We start from the raw sequence: 20083 nt of genomic DNA, 5'->3' as shown, positions 1-20083 counted from the left end.
TAGCTCATTTTTACCATCTGTAAGGGAAGTTTCACAGTCTAATTAGTCAAGTAATTAGTGTTTTTGACCGACACTTAGGAAGGAAGTGGTGAGGTTTCCTGCAATATATGTAAGTACATATTTTTCACATGAGAGATCAAAAGGCAGTTGACCATAAACCGTTACCCTGTAAGCCACATTTCTGAAACTTTTCATAAAAGCTCTTACACTCCAATTTGGCAAGCTTACAAATGCGATTACACCTTTACCATGATTGTCTCTTAGAATGGTTTTAATATCCTGTAAATGTCAGATTTTAATGAATCTACAAATACCATATTCTAAAACGTATGTGCTTGTGTGTTCTGTGATAAACCTAAAACCAGAGCCCCATCCACGTGGGAGGCAGTGTCAGCAAAGCGGTGGTGAGCAAGGAAGCCGGCGGCGCTGCCTGGATGGGGAGCCCGACCCCACCACTCATGAGCTGTGCATGCTTCGTGGCTGAACTCAGCCTCTTTCTGCCACTGTCTCCTCATCTCCCACATGGGGCTAATAATCTTCTCCCCTCCTGGAGTCATTGTGAGGATGAAACGAATTGTTATTTGTAAGGTGCTGGACCATGGTGAGGGCTCAATTTGGGATCTGTATGCTGTTGTTATCATTCAGGAGTCCTCCTTCATACAGTGGAGGGACTGGCACAGATCAGGAAATGGAAGATTTTGTTTGGTTTGTAAGCTGAGCGATGCAGCCTTGTCCTCTGGCTGTTATTTTGAAGACTGAGGCGCCTGCAGCCTGGTGGGAAAGAGTGCCGGGGTCCTTTTGTGAGGTTTGCAGTGGATGAGGGAAGGGAGGGTTTAAAGCCTGGGCTTGGCATCCCTGGGCTAGATGACATCTGCGTGTTCATCCTGGTTTATAGTTGACCTTCACAGAGCACACCTGCACACCACCAGCCCTCCTGCTCCCGGTCACGTTCCTCTTCCTTAGTTCCACCTGGAGCTCACCTGACTTGACCCCAATTCCCTCTCCCCCTTAACGCAACTGTCCTCTTCCCTCTTATTTCCCTCAAACCTTTATAGTAATTGTGCAGACATTTGAGGTGGAGAACATGAAAGACAGTGTGGGACTTCCTAGGCTGTGCATGGGGAGTATCCCCCTTCCTCAAGGGTGTAGCCCCACTTCAGCACTTGGGTCCCTGCACTGAGCCACCTGCCTATCTGATGGAGACACCCCCATCCCTGACAGGAGTGCCTGAACCCTATTCAGCTTCCTCAAACCTGGCACCAAGCAACAAGAACCTTCTCTTTCTGGGAAGACCCAGACAGGGCCAGAGTCAGGGCCAAGTATTACAGCCTTAGGGACAGGTAGGTAGTACAGGAGACTGGTATGGGCAGTTCAGTCCCAGGCCATGGAGAACTTGGTCACCACTGTTGTGCAGTGTTGTCCTAGGGCCCAGGTTCTTGCTGAGGGCTAGAGGCCCTTGTCACACTTCCGGGCAGTTTCCTCCTGAAGAGAGCCTCAGCATGTGCAGGCTGGAGTTGCCTCCCCGGAGGCTAGAGAAAAAGAGCTTTTCAAAAGTCCTCACTTAGGAGTGCGCATTCAGACAAGAGCCCTTATTTGTTTAAGGATAGTCTGGATTTGGCTAAACTGCTAATAGTCATGTTTAAAATAATTTTTTTTCTTTTGAGATGGCGTCTCGCTCTGTCGCCCAGGCTGGAGTGCAGTGGTGCGATCTCGGCTCACTGCAACCTCCACTTCCTGGGTTCAAGCGATTCTCCTGCTTCAGCCTCCTGCATAGCTGGGACTACAGGCGCCCGCCACCAAGCCCAGCTAATTTTTATATTTTTAATAGAGACGGGGTTTCACCATGTTGGCCAGGATGGTCTCTATCTCTTGACCTCGTGATCCGCCTGCCTCGGCCTCCCAAAATGCTGGGATTACAGGCGTGAGACACGGCGCCCGGCCTAAAATAAATTTTTTAATGTTGATTATAGTCTTTCTATAATACAGATTTAATCATTTGTATACAAACTCATTAATGATGGAAACTAAGGGCAGCTCATCCCTTGTTTAGGTAGCAGAATGAAAGTACGTATTTGTCTTGGAAAATGAGACCCCTTTTCTACCCCAACAGAACCTGGTATAAAACAGAGCAGTCTGAAAGACATGTATAACCACAAAGAGAAGTTCCCTTGGCAGTTTTTGAGGTTGGCTTCTATTACAGTGTATCCTTTTACTTTAAATCTTAAAGATGCATTGTGGGGCACACAGTAACAACATGACTTACTGCCCCCAGAATCCCAGTTAATTGCAGATCAAACCATATGCTTAAAGCCTTGTCAAGATTATACAGAAAGAGTACTACTTTACATAATGCTTTAAACTACTTCAAAAAAGTTTCCAAACATTAATTTGATAGAACCAACTTGAGATAAGCAGCAAATACTTAATTGAATGAACAAATGAGTGAACATAGGTACCTTCTATTTTACAGGTGATAGAATCTAAGAGAATGTATTTTTAAACAGATTTTTATTGCTGGGATTTTAGGAACTGGGTTGAATATGGTCTTATATTGCTAAGTCATCTTCTAGAGCTGTACTGTCTTGTGTGGTAGCCACTAGGCTCAAGTGGCTATTTAAATTTAAATTTATACTAAACTTTAAAATTCAGTTACCCAGTCCCATTAGCCATATTTCAAATGCCCAAAGGCACATGTACCTAGTAGTTACACTACCAACAGCACAGATGTAAAACATTTCCATTATTGCAGAATGTTCACTTAGACCATACTGCCTAGGTGGAAAGGTTGATGTCCTTATGAATCTATATTTCATCATCCTCACATGAATATGTACATCAAATAATGAGACTGTACCTGTGGTCTCGCTAAAGTCTAAAACAGTGGTTTGCAAACTTCAGAGAACATGATAATTACCTGGAGAGCTTACTAACACAAAGATTCCCGGGCCCTACCCCTGGAACTTCTGATTCAGTGGGCTGGGGTGGGGTCTGAGAATTTTTATTTCTAACAAGTTTCTAGTTGCTGCTGATGCCCCTGGTCCAGGGACCACACTTTAAGAACCACCAGTTTGCAAAGACAGAACCAGACAGAGCTCTAGCCATTAGAATATCTTGAAAATACCTGGAGATTAGGACATAGGCAGATGGTATTATTTGAGATGTACTAATGGTGTCATTTATATTATTCACAGAGGGGATATCTCTCATCTGGGTTTTTATCTTAGGGGACATGTATAGTTATAAAGAGCCCTTCTGAGAAAAAAAAAAATGGCCAAAAAGGTTTCCCGTCTTCTGTGGTATTGCCAAGCACTTAATCTTTGAGCCCCCAAAGATGGATCACTTTAGATCACCACCTTTATAAACTGGTCCCCATAATTGCTTCATCATGCAAGTGTCAACTGGGGACCTACTGTTTGCCAGGCATTGAGAGACACAAACATAACTAAAACCCAGTGAGTGCCCTCAGGAAATCACGTCTCAGGGTCTTTGGGGAGAGGCAGGCAGGTAATCAAATGATTGAGTGATCTAAGCTTTAGCAGGGCTGTGGGCTCTCTTAACTTACCCCAAACTGGTCCCAGATGACTTTGGAGAAGAAAGACTACAGAATTAAATCATGACCACTTTCCTTGAGGAGGGAATATGCTTTCCAGGAAGAGGGAAGAGCCTGTACAAAGGCTTACAGGCCTGAAAGCCAGTCTAGAGTGGGGTGGGGACACGTGCAAGGATGAGCCACCTGCAGAGGAAGTCATAGTTCATTCAGTGGTGAGAAAGACCCACTGGAGCTTGAGGCAGCATAACCGCAGGGTCATACGTTTAGGATCATTTAACAGTGTGCTGCAGGTTCTCCAAGATATTGGAAAGTCAGTAAATTGCAGAAGCCTGCCTTTATTGTCCTTCCAAGCCTGTGTGCCTCCTCTCACCTACTACTTCCTCTCCTCCACTTCCTTCTCTCTCCACTAGGGCTCCACCTACCCTAGACCTGCTCCCTCCCACACTCTTTTTGCCCTCCCTAGTTAATTTAACATTTTGCCTTTTAAGTAGTGAAGCATCAATCTGATCATCCTTTGAAGACACAGCTTGTTAACACCAGTGACCCTCCAAGCGGGGAAACGGATGAAGGATACATGTTTGAAGGGAGGCAGGTTGCACGGAACATATTCCCTTCTGAGCCAAGACATCAAATACCCAGCACCAACCCTTTAGTCACCCAGTCACCTTGACTGAGGATACTTTTGCAAAAGCCCTTCCTGGGGCTCAGTAGATGGTAGTCAAGATGGAGAGGAAGCCGCTGAGCCAAGATTTGAAATGGAAATCCTGCAGCCTCATATATTGAAGGCCCAATATATTTTGGAGGAGAGATATTTAAAGATTGGTAGCTATAGAAAACACTGTGCATTTGAGGCATCCCATGGGTCAGAGTGCTCCACCAAGCAAGGAAATGCAGTATGTCGGGAAGTACCTTTTCCCCTTTGTGGTGTCTGGCTCATTTTGTGCTTTTTGTGGTGGCTACAGGGCCAGATTAAGAATTCCAGGGGGCCTTGAGCACTGAAGAGATTGTGATGCCTCCTCTCTTCCTGCAAAGACATAAAACATAAAATAACTCTAAGGATGTTCCATGGGATTCTGATTTTTTTTCCCCCCACAACTACTTTGACTTTTTAAAAATCAGATAGTGTAAAAGAACTTCTAATTGTTCTAGATGCCCGGTGACAGGCGTGGGTCCCACATAGGTGTCTGACCGGCCCGCTTCGGGAATCCAGCATGGGGTAAGTGAGGTAGGATGGCAGGGTGAAGAAAATGACACAGATGAGCAGGTGGATGTTGTGAAAGCTAAGCAAATGTGAATTGTTCTTGATGTTTGCTATTTTATAACTGCACAATGAACTGTAAGCAGCTCAGCTTTTCTCCCTGTCACAGTGCCAACAGCTTTCAGTCCAGTGCTTGCTACAGAGAGTGCTGTGCCGCAAAGCGTGGGCCCAGCCCAGAGAGTGCTCTTTGTGGTTGTTCTGTCAGGGTAGTCAGGACTCTGCGGCCCAGCTGCTTCTGTGCACAGGAAGTAACTTCATTTTACAAAGCCCTTCTGTCTATAAAGGTAATCATTATAATGGGATTTTACTTGTGTCCATTTTCCTCTCAGCCTCAGAGTTAGGCCTTTTCCTCTCACCTGCCTAATTACCTTGTCTTATTTTTTTTTTTAATTCAGCCTAACTGCTGTTAGCAAAAACCATTAAAAATGATTCCTAGCTAAGATTCAGGAAAGGCAGAATGAGCGGGTTGCTTTCTGGCCCCTGGTCTAGCCAGCTTGTTGTCACAGGAACTGCCGCACTTGGTTTGATTCTGCACACAGGGAATGGCAATGACAGAAGTGACCTGCTGGAGCCGCGGTGAAGGAGTCCACTCTGAGGAGGTAGGGGAGGGAGGGGACTGCAGATAAGTGCCCAGCCGACATTCCAGCTGCAAGCGGGCCTGGAGCCACACGCATTAGGCCTCTCAACAGTGTTTATCTCCAGAGACTATTAGTGTATCTCAGAGGCTTTGGGTTAAATCTGCTCCCCCTCCTTCTTGCCAAGGCCCCCTCTTTTCATCACTCCAATATCTTAGAAAGGTTCAGATTATTTTTCCTCATTTTCCTAAATTTGAATAAGTCCCATGTTTCGGGAGTGTATGGATTGGGCCTTCGTAATGACCATCTTGTAGAGTGGATTTGCAGTTGCCTTTGGCTTGTGATTCAAATGTGTGTTAAGCATTAATTATGTCACCCAACATTTAGTTACAAATGAGGACTCAGAAATGGGATCTTATCAGGAAGTGACATTTGGCAGATGGATGGTTTTAGTAACAAAAAGAGAATGAGATTTTTTACCCTCAGCTGGTAAACTACAAAATGTTCAGTTCTGTTTCACTTTATTTACCTCCCTTATTCCTGGATGAGAAAGTAGAGTCGGAGTGAATTTATTCACTCACCCATTCAACAAATATTTATTGAGGGCTTACTAAGTACCAGGTACTGTTTAACCCAAGCACTTAATGATTTCCTTTATAACGCTGCCTCGGTTTGAAACCAAGCTTGAAAATGAGTATCTGTGTCTGTGTTCACTTTGTATAAGATTTTACCATAACTAGTTTTAGCACTCCAGATTAAGTTATACTAGCCTTGGAGCTCCAGATTAAGCTAAATGATAGTTTTAAAGACAAAATAAACAAGGAACATTTTCATGGGAATATTAGCAAACAAACAATATTTAGAACACTATATTCTCTTGAAAGACCAAAAAAAAAAAAAAAGAGCTACGAAAGAACATACTAGAAATTATGTTGCAAGCCCCCAGATTGGTGGTATAATTGGAGGCAAACTGGTACTAAGGGCACTGAGGTCTTGTCAGTTGTGCTGTGTTGACCATAATTGATCACAAGCTTTTAGGAAGCTGGGCCAGTGCCTTCCTGAATGAATGATAGTTGACGGTGTGCCAGCCTCTGGTAGACATGGTGCCTGGAGCAGAGTGCACGTGTAACTAGTATTCTTCAGTGAATTAATATTTAAGTGATAAAGATGGAAAGACCTTCCAATATGAGCTAAGGGAGTAGGAAGCATTTGAATTTCAGAGAGAATTCACAGGTGCTTGAAACGTCCTTCCAAGGAAATGGCAAGAAGAGAAAAAGGGGAGCACTGTTTTCAGAGTCAGAGCTTTTTGCTTCCTTTACTCCCGTCTTTCTCTCTAAGTGAAACCTCCTCATGACTCTGCCTGGAGGGCGGCAGCACACAATGAGGTGAGGGAGAGGAGAGAATCCAGCTCCCTCCCGCCCACTGAGCCTCTCCATTATTCCTAAACTACTAGCAAAGAATTCTTCAAGGGCAAGCAGTTATTGCCCACTCTATTTCCTATTTTCAGGGGACTTTTAATCTTCCCTTTTGTCGCCTGTGCAGTTGATAAACTGGCCCCACATCCTCTTCCCTTTATCTGCAGCACCATAGAAGTCTATTGCACTGTTGAGGCTGATCTGTTTCACAAGCTCCTTTGTGTTGCCCCTCAAAAGAAAGGCTTTGAAATCTGTGACCATGAAGCCCTGGGTTTGGCTTTGCTTCCCCAGCTAGCCCCCAGTCTACATAACCACATAACCCTGAAAGCACAAATAGAGCCAGTCATGGAGCAGACGCGCTACCGTGGGCCACATCAGAGAGGAGACTATTGTACTGGCGAGGGAAGACCTCCCAAACCCAGCACCAAGGTTCACTGGAGCTAGGGTTCTTTATCCTTTGCAAGGCCATGCGTGGATGGTGAGTGACAATGGGTTTGGGGGGTAGGGGTGGGAAGGTGCCCACTGGGCAGTGAGAGAAAACAAGCTGAAACCGATGAACTCCATTCCACAAGGAATTTCCTGACAGAGTCAGAGCTCCAGCTTGAGGATTTTTGTCTCCATTCCATTCAGATACCATTTAGCTGGAATTGCCTTAGTTTTGTCAGCAAAGTGATGGAGGTGTGCTGTGGACAAGAGCATTTCTGGACAATGGGCAGAGGTGGAAATGATTGCGATTCTCCTCCAGTCTGTGTGTTGTAGAATGTTTGATAGATGCTTCGAGAGAATATAAAAATACATAACATTTTCAACGAGTCATCAGGAAGACATTAATGAACCTTGCCCCACCTAATACAGCCCTCTAATCAGAGCCAGGTGCCACTGGATGAGGGTTCCCTCCAGCTGTTCTTACATACAGTACAGCAGATGTGCCCTTCTCCATTTTCTGAGTAAGGAGGGAAGTAACGATGCCCTGCACACCTGGACATTCTGTGGAGTTGCCTTTGCAGTGGGATTTCGGCTCCATGCTCTCAGGAAGCTGCTGTGCTCTGGAGAGCCATGTCTACAGATATGCCACCTAGATTTTCAGAATTTTCTATGTTCACAGACTAGCAAGTATTTGATTAACAGAAGAGAAGTGGACATTTCTTTCAAACATGATTAAACCAAATGTGTACAAAGATTGTGCAGGGTTAGGTAGGAAAATGGGAAGATACAGTTAAAAGAAGTCGAAAACACGTGGTTTGTGTGAATGGACTGAAACTCAGAGACCAATTTTAGATCTCAGTTTACAAATTACTTCTTCCAGGAAGCCTTCCCTGACCTCTCAAGGCTGAATTAAGTGTTCTCCTGCCCTGCACTAAGTAACATTCACCATGGGCTGTAATCCCTTTGTGTTGTCTGTCTTCCTGGCCAGACACCAGCAGAGGACTTTGAAAACAGACTGTGCCTATCTCTAGGGGCACACATCCAGATTTGTTGTCATAGATGACAGACCCAATAAAAATGGACTGCTTTAGGAGCTTGAGGCAGAGGAGATGAGTAGAATACTTATCTTGAAGGAAGGTGAGGTCTTTGAATTAGTCAACTGAGTGCTTTATGTTTACTCCACAAGGAAGGTGGGTTCCACCACAGCCCCGGCACTAATTCAAGTCTTCCTGTTCTAGTTCACCTTATCTTGATGAAGAAAGTAATTTGTTTTCATCTTTTATAGGAGGAGAGGCAGTTGAAGCATATCAAGTAAAGCCGTGTGTGGGTGGTGGTTTTCTGATTACAATCCATTAAGGCTAGGCTGTGATTTCCAAACCTCCTTCATTTGTGACATGAGCCAAACCCACACCCAATTTCCTCTTACAGAAAACAGCATGCTACTCTCAGGAAAATGATTTCTTTAATTATGTTTATTTTAAGCAGAAGCATTACTGAAAAAAGTGTATTGAGCAAAACAAAATACTTCGGTTGACACACACAAAAAAGGAGGGCTTTTGAGAAAGACAAGGAAAATCTCACATTTGGAGCTGGTATTTTAGCCGTTTTCCCAGCTGAGGTTGCTCTTTCTGAGCCATTTCTAGAGCAAAGCAGACACTGAGCTCTGAATGATCCGATTCCTTCCCCCATTTCTAAGTTATCACTGATGTTGTTTTTCTTGAAAGACACTTCCCCCGTGCTTGTGGCTGTCATAACTGCAAACTCTTTGAATCTGAGACAGCTCGTGAGCTGGGGCTGGGCTTCTCTGTACATCGTGTTCAAAGTTTCAGCGTGACCCCACGCCCCAAGACTCTGACAACGCTTCCTCTTACCAGTCGCTTTAAAATCCAGAGGTCACTTTATTTACCATCAAAATATAAAGAAGTCTACTTGCATCACCCTGTTTACTCCGTCAGTTGCACCTGAGCATTCCAACCTTTCCTCTGTCCTTTTTAATTCCCTAGCAGTACTCACTGCCAAGAAAAAGTGCCTTCTAGTTGATAGTTTTGTCATTAAAACAGATCTCTCTCTTTTTTTTTAAGGTACTAGAAAATGCTTCTGCAATTTTTTCTTTCAGCAAGCCTTCCTCTACCCAGAGCACCCAACAGTCCACTGATGTGGGAATGTCACAAACTTGAGTCTGTGTGTGGCAACAACTCTTTTTTTTTTTTTTTTTAATAATTGATGTCTTGCTCTGTCACCCAGGCTGGAGTACAGTGGTGCAGTCATAGTTCACTGCAGCCTAGAACTCCCAGGCTCAAGCGATCCTCCCTCCTCAGACTCCCAAGTAGGCCAGACTATAGGCACGTGGCACCTTGCCTAATTTTTTGTAGAGATGGGGTCTTGCTATGTTGCCCCAGATAACCAACCACATTCTAACAGAAGGTGCTAATATCTTGTGCCAGTAGTGCTGAATATCATCAGGCAAATTAATCTTTCTCATCTATAAGATGATGATAATGATACCTATAGGCGGGGTTGTTGTAAGGATTCAAAAGCATATGTGTAACTGCCTGGCACGTAAAAGCCACAGGCATTTCAACTGAGATGTCTGTTATGTACCTGAAACTTAAAATAGTCGAAAGTAAAACCGTTCGTGTCTCTACCGTGAGCACACTCACCAGTGTCTATCCTAGGGTTCCGCACCTGAGTAACCCCCCTCTGCCACCCCCTCTGTCTCTCGACCCCCAGCCTGTTCCCCCCCTGCGCTGGGGGAAGACCCCACTCCTTATCTTGATTTCCAGATGCCTTCCCAGCCCCATCTTGTAACTCTCCCTTCCTCACTCCAGCCTCCATGCTGTCTCAGAGGCCTACTGGGACCTTTCCCAGCATCCAGTAGAGTTCTCCTTGCCATTAGTTGAGTCATGGCTTAAATGCCACCTATGGAAAGGCCTTCCCTGAGCACTCAGTCTCAAGTCACCCACATTGCATTACCCTGTTTTGAGTCTAGTCTCAAAATAGCCATCAGCACTGTTACTTGTGTTTATGTCCGTCTCCCTCTAGACTTTAAGCAGGACTTTGTCTTGATTGCCACTGCCTTTCTAGCACCCAGAATTGTGCCTACATGTGAGACACCTGTCATCTGTTTACCAGGTTAATGGATTCAATGAATAATAGCTGCTCATATTATCAGCATTAAAATTGAGTGTGTTTGCATGAACTAAGATTTATACATATATAAATTATATATATATATATGTATAAAATTTAAAGTTAAAAATGAATTTGGGGGATTTGACAGTAACCCTACTGAAATAGGGACCCTAAAATCAGGTCTTTGTTATATTTCCTCCATACTGGAAGACTGAAAAGGGGTTGACTGACTTATGGAAGCCACAGAAAACTATTCATGGATATAAAAGGAGGCCCTCATCCCTCTTAAATCATCTGTACCCACACAAATTCCGCTTGATAAGCTACAACTGCCCCGTCTGATAAACGTAACTCAGAAATGATTAAGTTTCTCCCCAGAACAATGTGCATTAAAAATCCTCCTCCTTTCTTTTAGATGACTTGCAAAGCCTGCCCCTAGTGTCACTCTGCACTCTCCGCTGTTGAGGAATACAGATCAGAGATTAAAGGAGGAGCTGGTTCCTTCTCATGCTCACTGGCATTTGCACAAACAGGGGCCCCTCAGTGGCTTATAGCCCCAGACGTATTTTCTGAAGTATTCTGCATTATGTAAAGTGCTCTGTCTCCTGGTGAGTTCTGCCTAGCAGTAGCCCCCAGCTCCCTTTTTCTGAACATTCCCACAGACCAGGGACTTAAAAGATCCTCATTACCTGAAATAGGACTGTGGTTACAAATTCTCAACCTCTTCTCTCCCTGGGCAGGATGGTGCTTTCCAGGGCAGATGACACAGTGGGTTGGTGAACTCTCAATTCTCTGCCAGGGACCCCATGGAGAAGGTGGTTCCAGAGGAGGGGAAGAAGAAGATAGACAGAATCCTGTAGTTTGCCTGACTGGTTCCCAAGCCGGTGTTGGGAAACAGTGATCTTGGGGATAACTTAATTGGCTCCCATGATGAGTTTGGGCGCACTTTACTACAATATTATTACATACTTTCTGTGTTCTAATGCCTGGAGATTCACGGGAAAGTGAACATACCCTAAGAAGTTCACCTCAGGTAGGAAATGCAGACACGTAAATGTCTGCCTGGACCCTGTGGCTTGCTCAGGAAAAGACGCTCACAGTTGCTTATCACAGACCATACCCACACTCTGGCTGCCACACCCTCTTAGTGACTTTCCCCTTGGGTGTCCCAAAGGCATCTCAGACTGAACACACCCAAGGTCACACTAATGACCTCCTCTCCCCTTCTTCCCTGCTTGTCTCAGTGAGTGGCATCTCTATGGATCCATAAGCCCAGGACTTGCTATTGATACCTCCTCCCTCTCTCCTCCCCTCCTTATTTACACTGCACGCACATCCTGTCCCTTTTGCCTCCCAAATTCCTTCCAAATTTATCTTCTTTGCATCTCTACTGTCACCATCCTGATCCTAACTACTGTCATCCTTCATCCCCTCACTGCTCATCTCCTGATTGGTCCTTCCATACCTGCTTTAGGCCCCTCCAGTGTATCCTTCACAAATAGTATCGCTTAGCACTGGTGCCCCTCCCCTCACCCCCTACACACATAGGTGCACACACTCACACAGAGGTACACATACACGCAGGCACACATGCTCAGCACTGTTATACGTTAAGATCCTTCTGTGGCTTTCTGTTGCTTTTAGAATAGCAAAGTCAAGGCTGAGTGCAGTGGCTCACGCCTGTAATCTCTGTACTTTGAGAGGCTGAGGCAGGAGGATTGCTTGGGGCAGGAGTTCAAGGCCAGCCTGGGCAACATGGTGAGACCCCATCTCTTCAAAAAGTTGTTTTAAAAAGTTTTCTGAGTTTGGTGACGCGCACCTATAGTGCCAGCTATTCAGGAGGCTGAGGCAGGAGGATGACTTGAGCCCAAGAGATCAAGGCTGCAGTGAGCTGAGACCATGCCACTGCACTCCAGCCAACCTTGTCCTGAAGAACTTTCCCTGTCATTCTCAGCACTCCAGCCAAACCACACCACCTTCCTTTTTTTTAAATCATGCAATAAAATTGACTTTTTAAATATATATAGTTCTGTGACTCCTAACACGTGTTAATCTTCTTTTTTACACCACACACATCTCAAACCTTCCAGCCCCAAGGCCTTTATGAATACTGCCCCCTCCACCAGCCCTGACTTGACAAAGTCACCACTCTCTCCAGCTCAGCTCAGACATCCCTTCCTCAGAGAAGCCTCCTCTGGTCCCCTAAACTCAGTCAGTTCCTCTTATGTGTCTTCACTGCACCATGCACTTTTCCTCACTGCATTTGGAGTGGTGACTTTAGAGTCACTAGTGTGGCTCTTGATGTCTACCTCCTTGACTGAAGGGTCTGCTCGGTGCAGGCAGGAGCACGTGTGGATTGTTGCTCGCCATGGTATCCCCAGTGCCTAGCACGGTGCTTACCCCATAGTAGGCGCCCGGGGAGCATTTTTTGCGCGAGTACTCAGTCACCTGCACAGGAATAACCAGCCCCTGCCTTCCAGCCCCCACCCTGCTGCCTGTCCTTAGGTGGCTTCGTGCATGTCATAGAAGGACCCTGGCCTGAAAATCAAGCAGCCTTGTTTTGAATTGCTCTTCCGTCTCTTTTTGGAGAACTTGACATTGCCTAATTTTTTTTTTCAATGAAGTTTATAAATCTACCTCAAAATCCAATGGTCAAGATTAAATGGGGCAAACTGTGAGAGTAGGGTCTGTCACATAATAGGAGCTCAGCGAACAGCAGCCTTCATTCCACCCATGTGGGTGCTGGGGAGACTGTTCCAGAGAAAGGGGCAAAATGGTGCTCAGGGTGTTACGTCCTTGTTGAAAAATTACAAAGCCATAGACAAGTTATCATTGTACTCTGGGACCGTTTTGTCTTTGTGACTCATTTTATTTAACACATGTGGTTTTGACACCTCCCGCTTGTGCCATTGTGCCAGGCTGTGGGGGATGGTGAGAGGAATGTGGCAGGCTTGTGCCCTGGAAGCCCTGGTGAAAGAGGTAAACAGATCAGAGCCAGGGTGTGACGCACCCGCCTGCAGGTACATCCAGCTCTGTGTCAGTGCTGAGCCAGGAGCACTGACTGCCCTGGGAAGGGAGCCAGGGTTCACAGAACAGGCGGAGTGGACTTGCAGCGTCCTCCAGGTTACAGCACTGCTTCCACCTGCCTGAAGCCACACACCCGGGTCCCAGCGGGCGGAAATGGAGCTCAGCGCTCCAGCACAATGGTTGCACCCAGAGGTAGTACTGAAGTAGATACTGAATTCCCTACAAGTGTTTGCCCGTGTGTAGGGGCTTCTTTGCTCCCCACAATGTGGGGAGGTGTGAGGAGCATCAGGTGGGCAGGAGCCAGCGATGGTAAGTGTCCTGCAGCGCAGGCAGCCCCCCTGTGAAGCAGGGTCTGAGCCAGACCCCACAGCCTCCTGCCCCCAGGCACACTGGCACCCCCAGGTGAGAAAGGAGGGATCTTAGCTCATCGGCTGCCCCACCAGCCTGATGTAGGCACCTGTCTCCCAGCCACCCTGTGATGTAGGCAGGCAGCGATGAGAGCACAGGGTGGCAGAGCTTCTGAGGTGCCAGGCAGGCTCTCCCAGGAGAGGAAACCATTCTTTGGAAATCTCTGGTGATGACTGCCTTTGTCTCCCTCTCCTTCCCTGACCCCTGCACAGGCGCATTTCTCCTGGGAGGAATCCTCTACTCCTGGCAGTTTCCTCATTTCAACGCCCTGAGCTGGGGCCTCCGTGAAGACTACTCCCGGGGCGGCTACTGCATGATGTCGGTCACCCACCCGGGCCTGTGCCGGCGCGTGGCGCTGCGCCACTGCCTGGCCCTGCTCATGCTGTCCGCAGCAGCCCCTGTCCTGGACATCACCACATGGACCTTCCCCATCATGGCCCTTCCCATCAATGCGTACATCTCCTACCTCGGCTTCCGCTTCTACGTGGACGCAGACCGCAGGAGCTCGCGGAGACTGTTCTTCTGCAGCCTGTGGCACCTGCCGCTGCTGCTGCTGCTCATGCTCACCTGCAAGCGGCCGAGCGGAGGCGGGGACGCAGGGCCCCCTCCCAGCTGAGAGCACTGGGACGCCCACCGCCCCTTTCCCTCCGCTGCCAGGCGAGCATGTTGTGGTAATTCTGGAACACAAGAAGAGAAATTGCTGGGTTTAGAACAAGATTATAAACGAATTTGGTGCTCAGTGATCACTTGACAGTTTTTTTTTTTAAAGAATATTACCCAAAATGCTCCCCAAATAAGAAATGCATCAGCTCAGTCAGTGAATACAAAAAAGGAATTATTTTTCCCTTTGAGGGTCTTTATACATCTCTCCTCCAACCCCACCCTCTGTTCTGTTTCTTCCTCCTCACATGGGGGTACACATACACAGCTTCCTCTTTTGGTTCCATCCTTACCACCACACCACACGCACACTCCACATGCCCAGCCGAGTGGCACTTGGTGGCCAGAAAGTGTGAGCCTCATGATCTGCTGTCTGTAGTTCTGTGAGCTCAGGTCCCTCAAAGGCCTCGGAGCACCCCCTTCCTGGTGACTGAGCCAGGGCCTGCATTTTTGGTTTTCCCCACCCCACACATTCTCAACCATAGTCCTTCTAACAATACCAATAGCTAGGACCCGGCTGCTGTGCACTGGGACTGGGGATTCCACATGTTTGCCTTGGGAGTCTCAAGCTGGACTGCCAGCCCCTGTCCTCCCTTCACCCCCATTGCGTATGAGCGTTTCAGAACTCCAAGGAGTCACAGGCATCTTTATAGTCACGTTAACATATAGACACTGTTGGAAGCAGTTCCTTCTAAAAGGGTAGCCCCGGACTTAATACCAGCCGGATACCTCTGGCCCCCACCCCATTACTGTACCTCTGGAGTCACTACTGTGGGTCGCCACTCCTCTGCTACACAGCACGGCTTTTTCAAGGCTGTATTGAGAAGGGAAGTTAGGAAGAAGGGTGTGCTGGGCTAACCAGCCCACAGAGCTCACATTCCTGTCCCTTGGGTGAAAAATACATGTCCATCCTGATATCTCCTGAATTCAGAAATTAGCCTCCACATGTGCAATGGCTTTAAGAGCCAGAAGCAGGGTTCTGGGAATTTTGCAAGTTATCCTGTGGCCAGGTGTGGTCTCAGTTACCAAACACGGTTACCTGCAGCTTTTTAGTCCTTTGTGCTCCCACGGGTCTGCAGAGTCCCATCTGCCCAAAGGTCTTGAAGCTTGACAGGATGTTTTCATTACTCAGTCTCCCAGGGCACTGCTGGTCCGTAGGGATTCATTGGTCGGGGTGGGAGAGTTAAACAACATTTAAACAGAGTTCTCTCAACAATGTCTAAAGGGATTGTAGGTAGATAACATCCAATCACTGTTTGCACTTATCTGAAATCTTCCCTCTTGGCTGCCCCCAGGTTATTTACTGTGGAGAACATTGCATAGCAATGTCTGGGAAAAGCCTGTACAACTTGTTACAGCCTTCACATTTGTACAATTCATTGATTCTCTTTTCCTTCCACAATAAAATGGTATACAAGAACAGGAGTGTGTGTGACGTCATTGGAAGTAATCATCCTGTGCTGAGTTCGCACAGTTCTTGGTAGAACTGACACTTGATCACGCCTTCAAGAGCTGGCAGAGGGTGCGTGGGAGGTTGGTTTTGTTTCGTAAATTGACAAATTGTAGTTGTGTATATTTATGAGGTAATAAAGTGATGTTATGATTTATGAAGACAATTGAAATAATGAAATCAAGCTGATGAATGTATTCATTACCTCAGATACTTATTTTTGTGATAAGAACATTTTTAATGTACTCAGTAATTTTGAAATTAGAATACATTATTTCCTGCATTCACACAGTGTGTGATGTACGTCAAAGGGAGGAGACGTACTCATCATAACTGACTTTGTACCCTTTCACCATCTTGTACCCATTCCGTTCAACTCCCAGCCTCTCTAACCACCATTCTACTCTCTGCTTCAAGTCTGATTATTCTGGATTCCACATAGAAGTAAGAACATGCAGTATTTATCTTTCTGTGCCATATTAAGTTGAGAACTTTCACCTTTTCGCTTAAGAGCAGCACCTTCTGGCTTCTCTGACATCTCTGGATTGCCAGCATCACTATGTGAGGCCATGATTAAGCAAAATAAAGCTTACTGAGCACAAGCTCTGCAATGCCACCACAGTTGGATTTGATAACCGAGATGGCTGCTAAGTGACTCATGGGTGGGACAGTATTCAGCATGGATCTGCTGGACAAAGATAATTCAGGTCCCAAGCAGGTGACGCTAGATTGCATCACACTACTAAGTACGCCACACAATCTGAAACCTATGAAATGTGTATTTCTGTCATTTTCTATTTAATATCTTTGGACCTTGGTTGACCATGGGTAACTGAAACAGTGGAAAGAGAAACCACAGATAAGGGAGAACTGCTGTACGTATCTGCCAGCCTGGAGAAATGAGAGCAATATACCTGCTTCTTGTTTGTTGGAAACCCAAATATAATTGACCTGCTGGACACATTACACTTTTTGGCATCTTTTGGCCACTATTTCCTAATTGTAAGATGTGAAGATACGCTCTGGATCAAAGAGGCTCTCATGTTCGCTTAATAATTCAGAGTCCATCACTCAGTGGCTGGACTCTGCCATGCACATCACAGAGCGTCTGAGAGGCAAGGTATCCACCAGCGTGGGACAACTCTATGCTTGCATTCTGATCATGCCTCACTCCTCACACTTCAGCTTGCGTGATGCCACCAGTTTGAGCCCTCTGAAAATCCCATCTGACCACTGCTAACCTCCTCTACCACCACCAGGTTGGTTGAACCAAGCATCTATCCGAGACACATGCCTGCAAGACATGCCTGCAGTTTATTTTCCTCTTTGTCCCAGCCTTGTCTGTTTTTCACATGGCAGCCAGCACGATCCCTCTAAGCTACCAGGCAGATCCTGCCATTCCCATTCTCCACACTGTAGTTGCTTTCCTACCTGGTCCCATGCCATCTGGTCCTGCTCCCATCTCTGATCTTGGAAATACCTTCTTGCCACACCTACTACCCTGCCCACAGATCTCCACACTTTTCTTCAATACTCAAGCACACCCGCTGTGGGGTATTCATATTAATACCTCCTGTTCCCTCTGTGTGGGGTCCTCTCATTTCATTGAGAGGACACCTCCTTAGAGAGGCCTTTTTTGGCCACTTTATCAAATAGCACCCCTGTCCCCACCTCCTTGCTGTGCTTTGCTTTTTTTTTTTTTTTGAGATGGAGTCTCGTTCTGTTGCCCAGGCTGGAATGCAATGGTGCGATCTCGGCTCACTGCAACCTCCGCCTCCCGGGTTCAAGCGATTCTCCTGCCTCAGCCTCCAGAGTAGCTGGGATTACAGGTACCATCACACCCAGGTAATTTTGTATTTTAGTAGAGATGGGGTTTCACCATGTTGGTCAGGCTGGTCTCCAACTCCTGACCTCAATTAACACTATTTCATGTTCTATGTCTATTTACATATCTCATTATTTAATGTCTGTCTTCCCTGCAATATAAGTTCCATGAAGGCAAGGACTGTATCTTTGCATTGCTTTATCTCCAACTTCTAGAACAATGCTTAGCACAGAGTAGGCACTCAATAAATGCTTCTTCCTGAATAAATAAAAGAATAACCCCATCTGGGTTATATGAGGTCCCTGTGGTCAGAGAGAAACGGCCTGTTAGCCTGGGATAAAGAATGAATGGATTTGGAAAGGTATTGATGGCCCGTGGTTCCATGAGAAAAGATGGCTTCTATATAGTCCTTATCTGGCTGCTGCAATCACTGTTCCCACTCCCAACTTCAGGACTCTGTCCCCAGGCTGCGCTAACCAGAATGCACTCCACTGCCTCCAGGCCACCACCCCACTGCTTCTACTTGTTTCTGGAATTGCCTTTTCTAACTTCAAACTTCCACCCCCCCTCCACTGCCACTGTCATTCCTGACATATTCATTTCCCATAGCACCTATTAATATGTGACATACACATTTCACTTACTTGTTATTGACTACCGACTACCACCCCTGAACCGTAAACTCAGCAGGGCAGAAATGTCTGTTTCTCACTGCTGTCTCCACAGGCACCTACAACAGAAGACAATCCATAAATGACCATGTGATGGGTGCTCCATCAATGATGAAAGGAATGAATGAGTACCTTTTATGGCATGGTGGGAGGTGGAGGTGGCGGGAGCACGTGAAGGTGGAGGAGATTGGTACATGCCTGCCCCTTGTGACTGAATCTGGAACAGGTGCACGTTTCTGCCTGCTTCGTGAAGCAAACTGCCAAAGTCAAACCAAGGCAAGTGACTATTTCTTCCTAGTTTGACTCATCAGTTCTCATCATTTTCTGTATCTTCAGGGGTACCTTGACTTAACTACTTGGTAACAGAGTTTTCAGCCCAGTAAATTAAGTTGGATTCTTGACCAATATTTTTATTTTTTAAATGCATTAGCAGAGAATCTAGTGTCTGTCTCCATCTTCATCCCTCATCATCTGCCGCGAAAGGCTTTGCTTTAACTCATTCCCACCAGATAGGAGCTCAGGCTTCACCTCCTGAGCACCAGCATCATGCATCCAGGCCACTGTAAATGAGGGAACCATTCCCGGTTTATAAATTGGGGACCTGCCTGTGAAGTAGAAGCCAAGACAATAAGGACTCCCAGTTGCAGAGAAGGTCAAGAGGGCAGGTGGGCCCCATTCAGGGAACGAGGGTGCGGTTCCAGGGTCGTGGGAAAAGCCTGTCTTTCCTCACAAGCCGGCAGCCAGGGGGCGCTGCAGGCTGGGGCGCTGTGAAGCTGCTGTTGGCTGAGGGCTCCCCACTCAACAAAGCGGGGCCGGAGCCGGGGATTCAGGAGAGAGCGGGGCGACGACCGCACAGCACACAGTGGGCGAGGCAAAGCAAAGTTCTTGGTTGAGTAACCGCACCCCACCCAACCCCAAACGTCCAAAGAGAGGCAAGGTGACCAAGGCAATCTGGAGAAGATAAGCCACACACACCAGACAAGGTCCCCGGCCCTCCCCAGCTTCAACAAACACGGAAAGCAAGGAGCCAAGAACCAAAACAGAGACCCACTGAGAGGAGAGCCACCTTCTGCCCAGCAGCCAGCTTTCCTGTGCCCACTGAGCACGAGATTATGTGTGAGGCCTCGTGTCGGGGAGCGAGATGCACCCGAATATTCCCAGCCCCCGGGAGCTCACTCCGGAGATTTCCTAGAGAGGCAATGCAGCCATGAGGTGGGAGTAGAAGGAGCCTTCCCCTGCCCACCACCCCCCGCCCCCAAACCCCGTTCCTAACCTAGAATCCTCCAACCTCGCCTGTGACACTCTCAGGACCCGCCACCTGACTCGGGGCTGCCTTTGTGCAGCCTGGCTGGGGGCTTCTCAACATCCGCTTCTCCATGATCCTGGCTCTTGTGTCCCTTGATCTGGCTCTCAGGGTCCTTCGTTCCGGGCTCCATCTCTGTCACAGGGCTGGTCTGGCCATAGGCCCTGACTCTATAAGGGGACTTGAGCCAAACCGAGCACTCAGCCCAGCCCATGGCTCTTTTTTTTTTTTTTTTTTTTATGGGATAGTCTAGCGTCTACGCATCACCGCAGTTGTGTTTCTGTGTCTCAAAGGAAATAGTTCAGCATAGGCGATTGGTCATTAGGCCAAACACTACTAGGGAGTGTGGAGAGGAGAGAAGGCACTTCAAGCAGAGAGCAGGG

General features: G+C 46.9%; 1 protein-coding gene across 1 annotated transcript in view; it reads left to right on the top strand.

Annotated features, from left to right (window-relative positions):
• Positions 1-15871, top strand: part of LOC100980340 (protoheme IX farnesyltransferase, mitochondrial) — a 139123-nt gene extending 123252 nt beyond the window's left edge. The window contains exon 7 of the mRNA XM_024926171.4: positions 14004-15871. Within this exon, the coding sequence (XP_024781939.2) occupies positions 14004-14407 (404 nt within the window). The 3' untranslated portion in view covers positions 14408-15871. The remainder of the gene's footprint in view (positions 1-14003) is intronic.
• Positions 15872-20083: the final 4212 nt, after the last annotated feature.

Source organism: Pan paniscus, chromosome 19 (assembly GCF_029289425.2).
Source record: "Pan paniscus chromosome 19, NHGRI_mPanPan1-v2.0_pri, whole genome shotgun sequence".
Taxonomy (NCBI): domain Eukaryota; kingdom Metazoa; phylum Chordata; class Mammalia; order Primates; family Hominidae; genus Pan; species Pan paniscus.
This window is presented reverse-complemented; position numbering and strand designations above follow the sequence as displayed.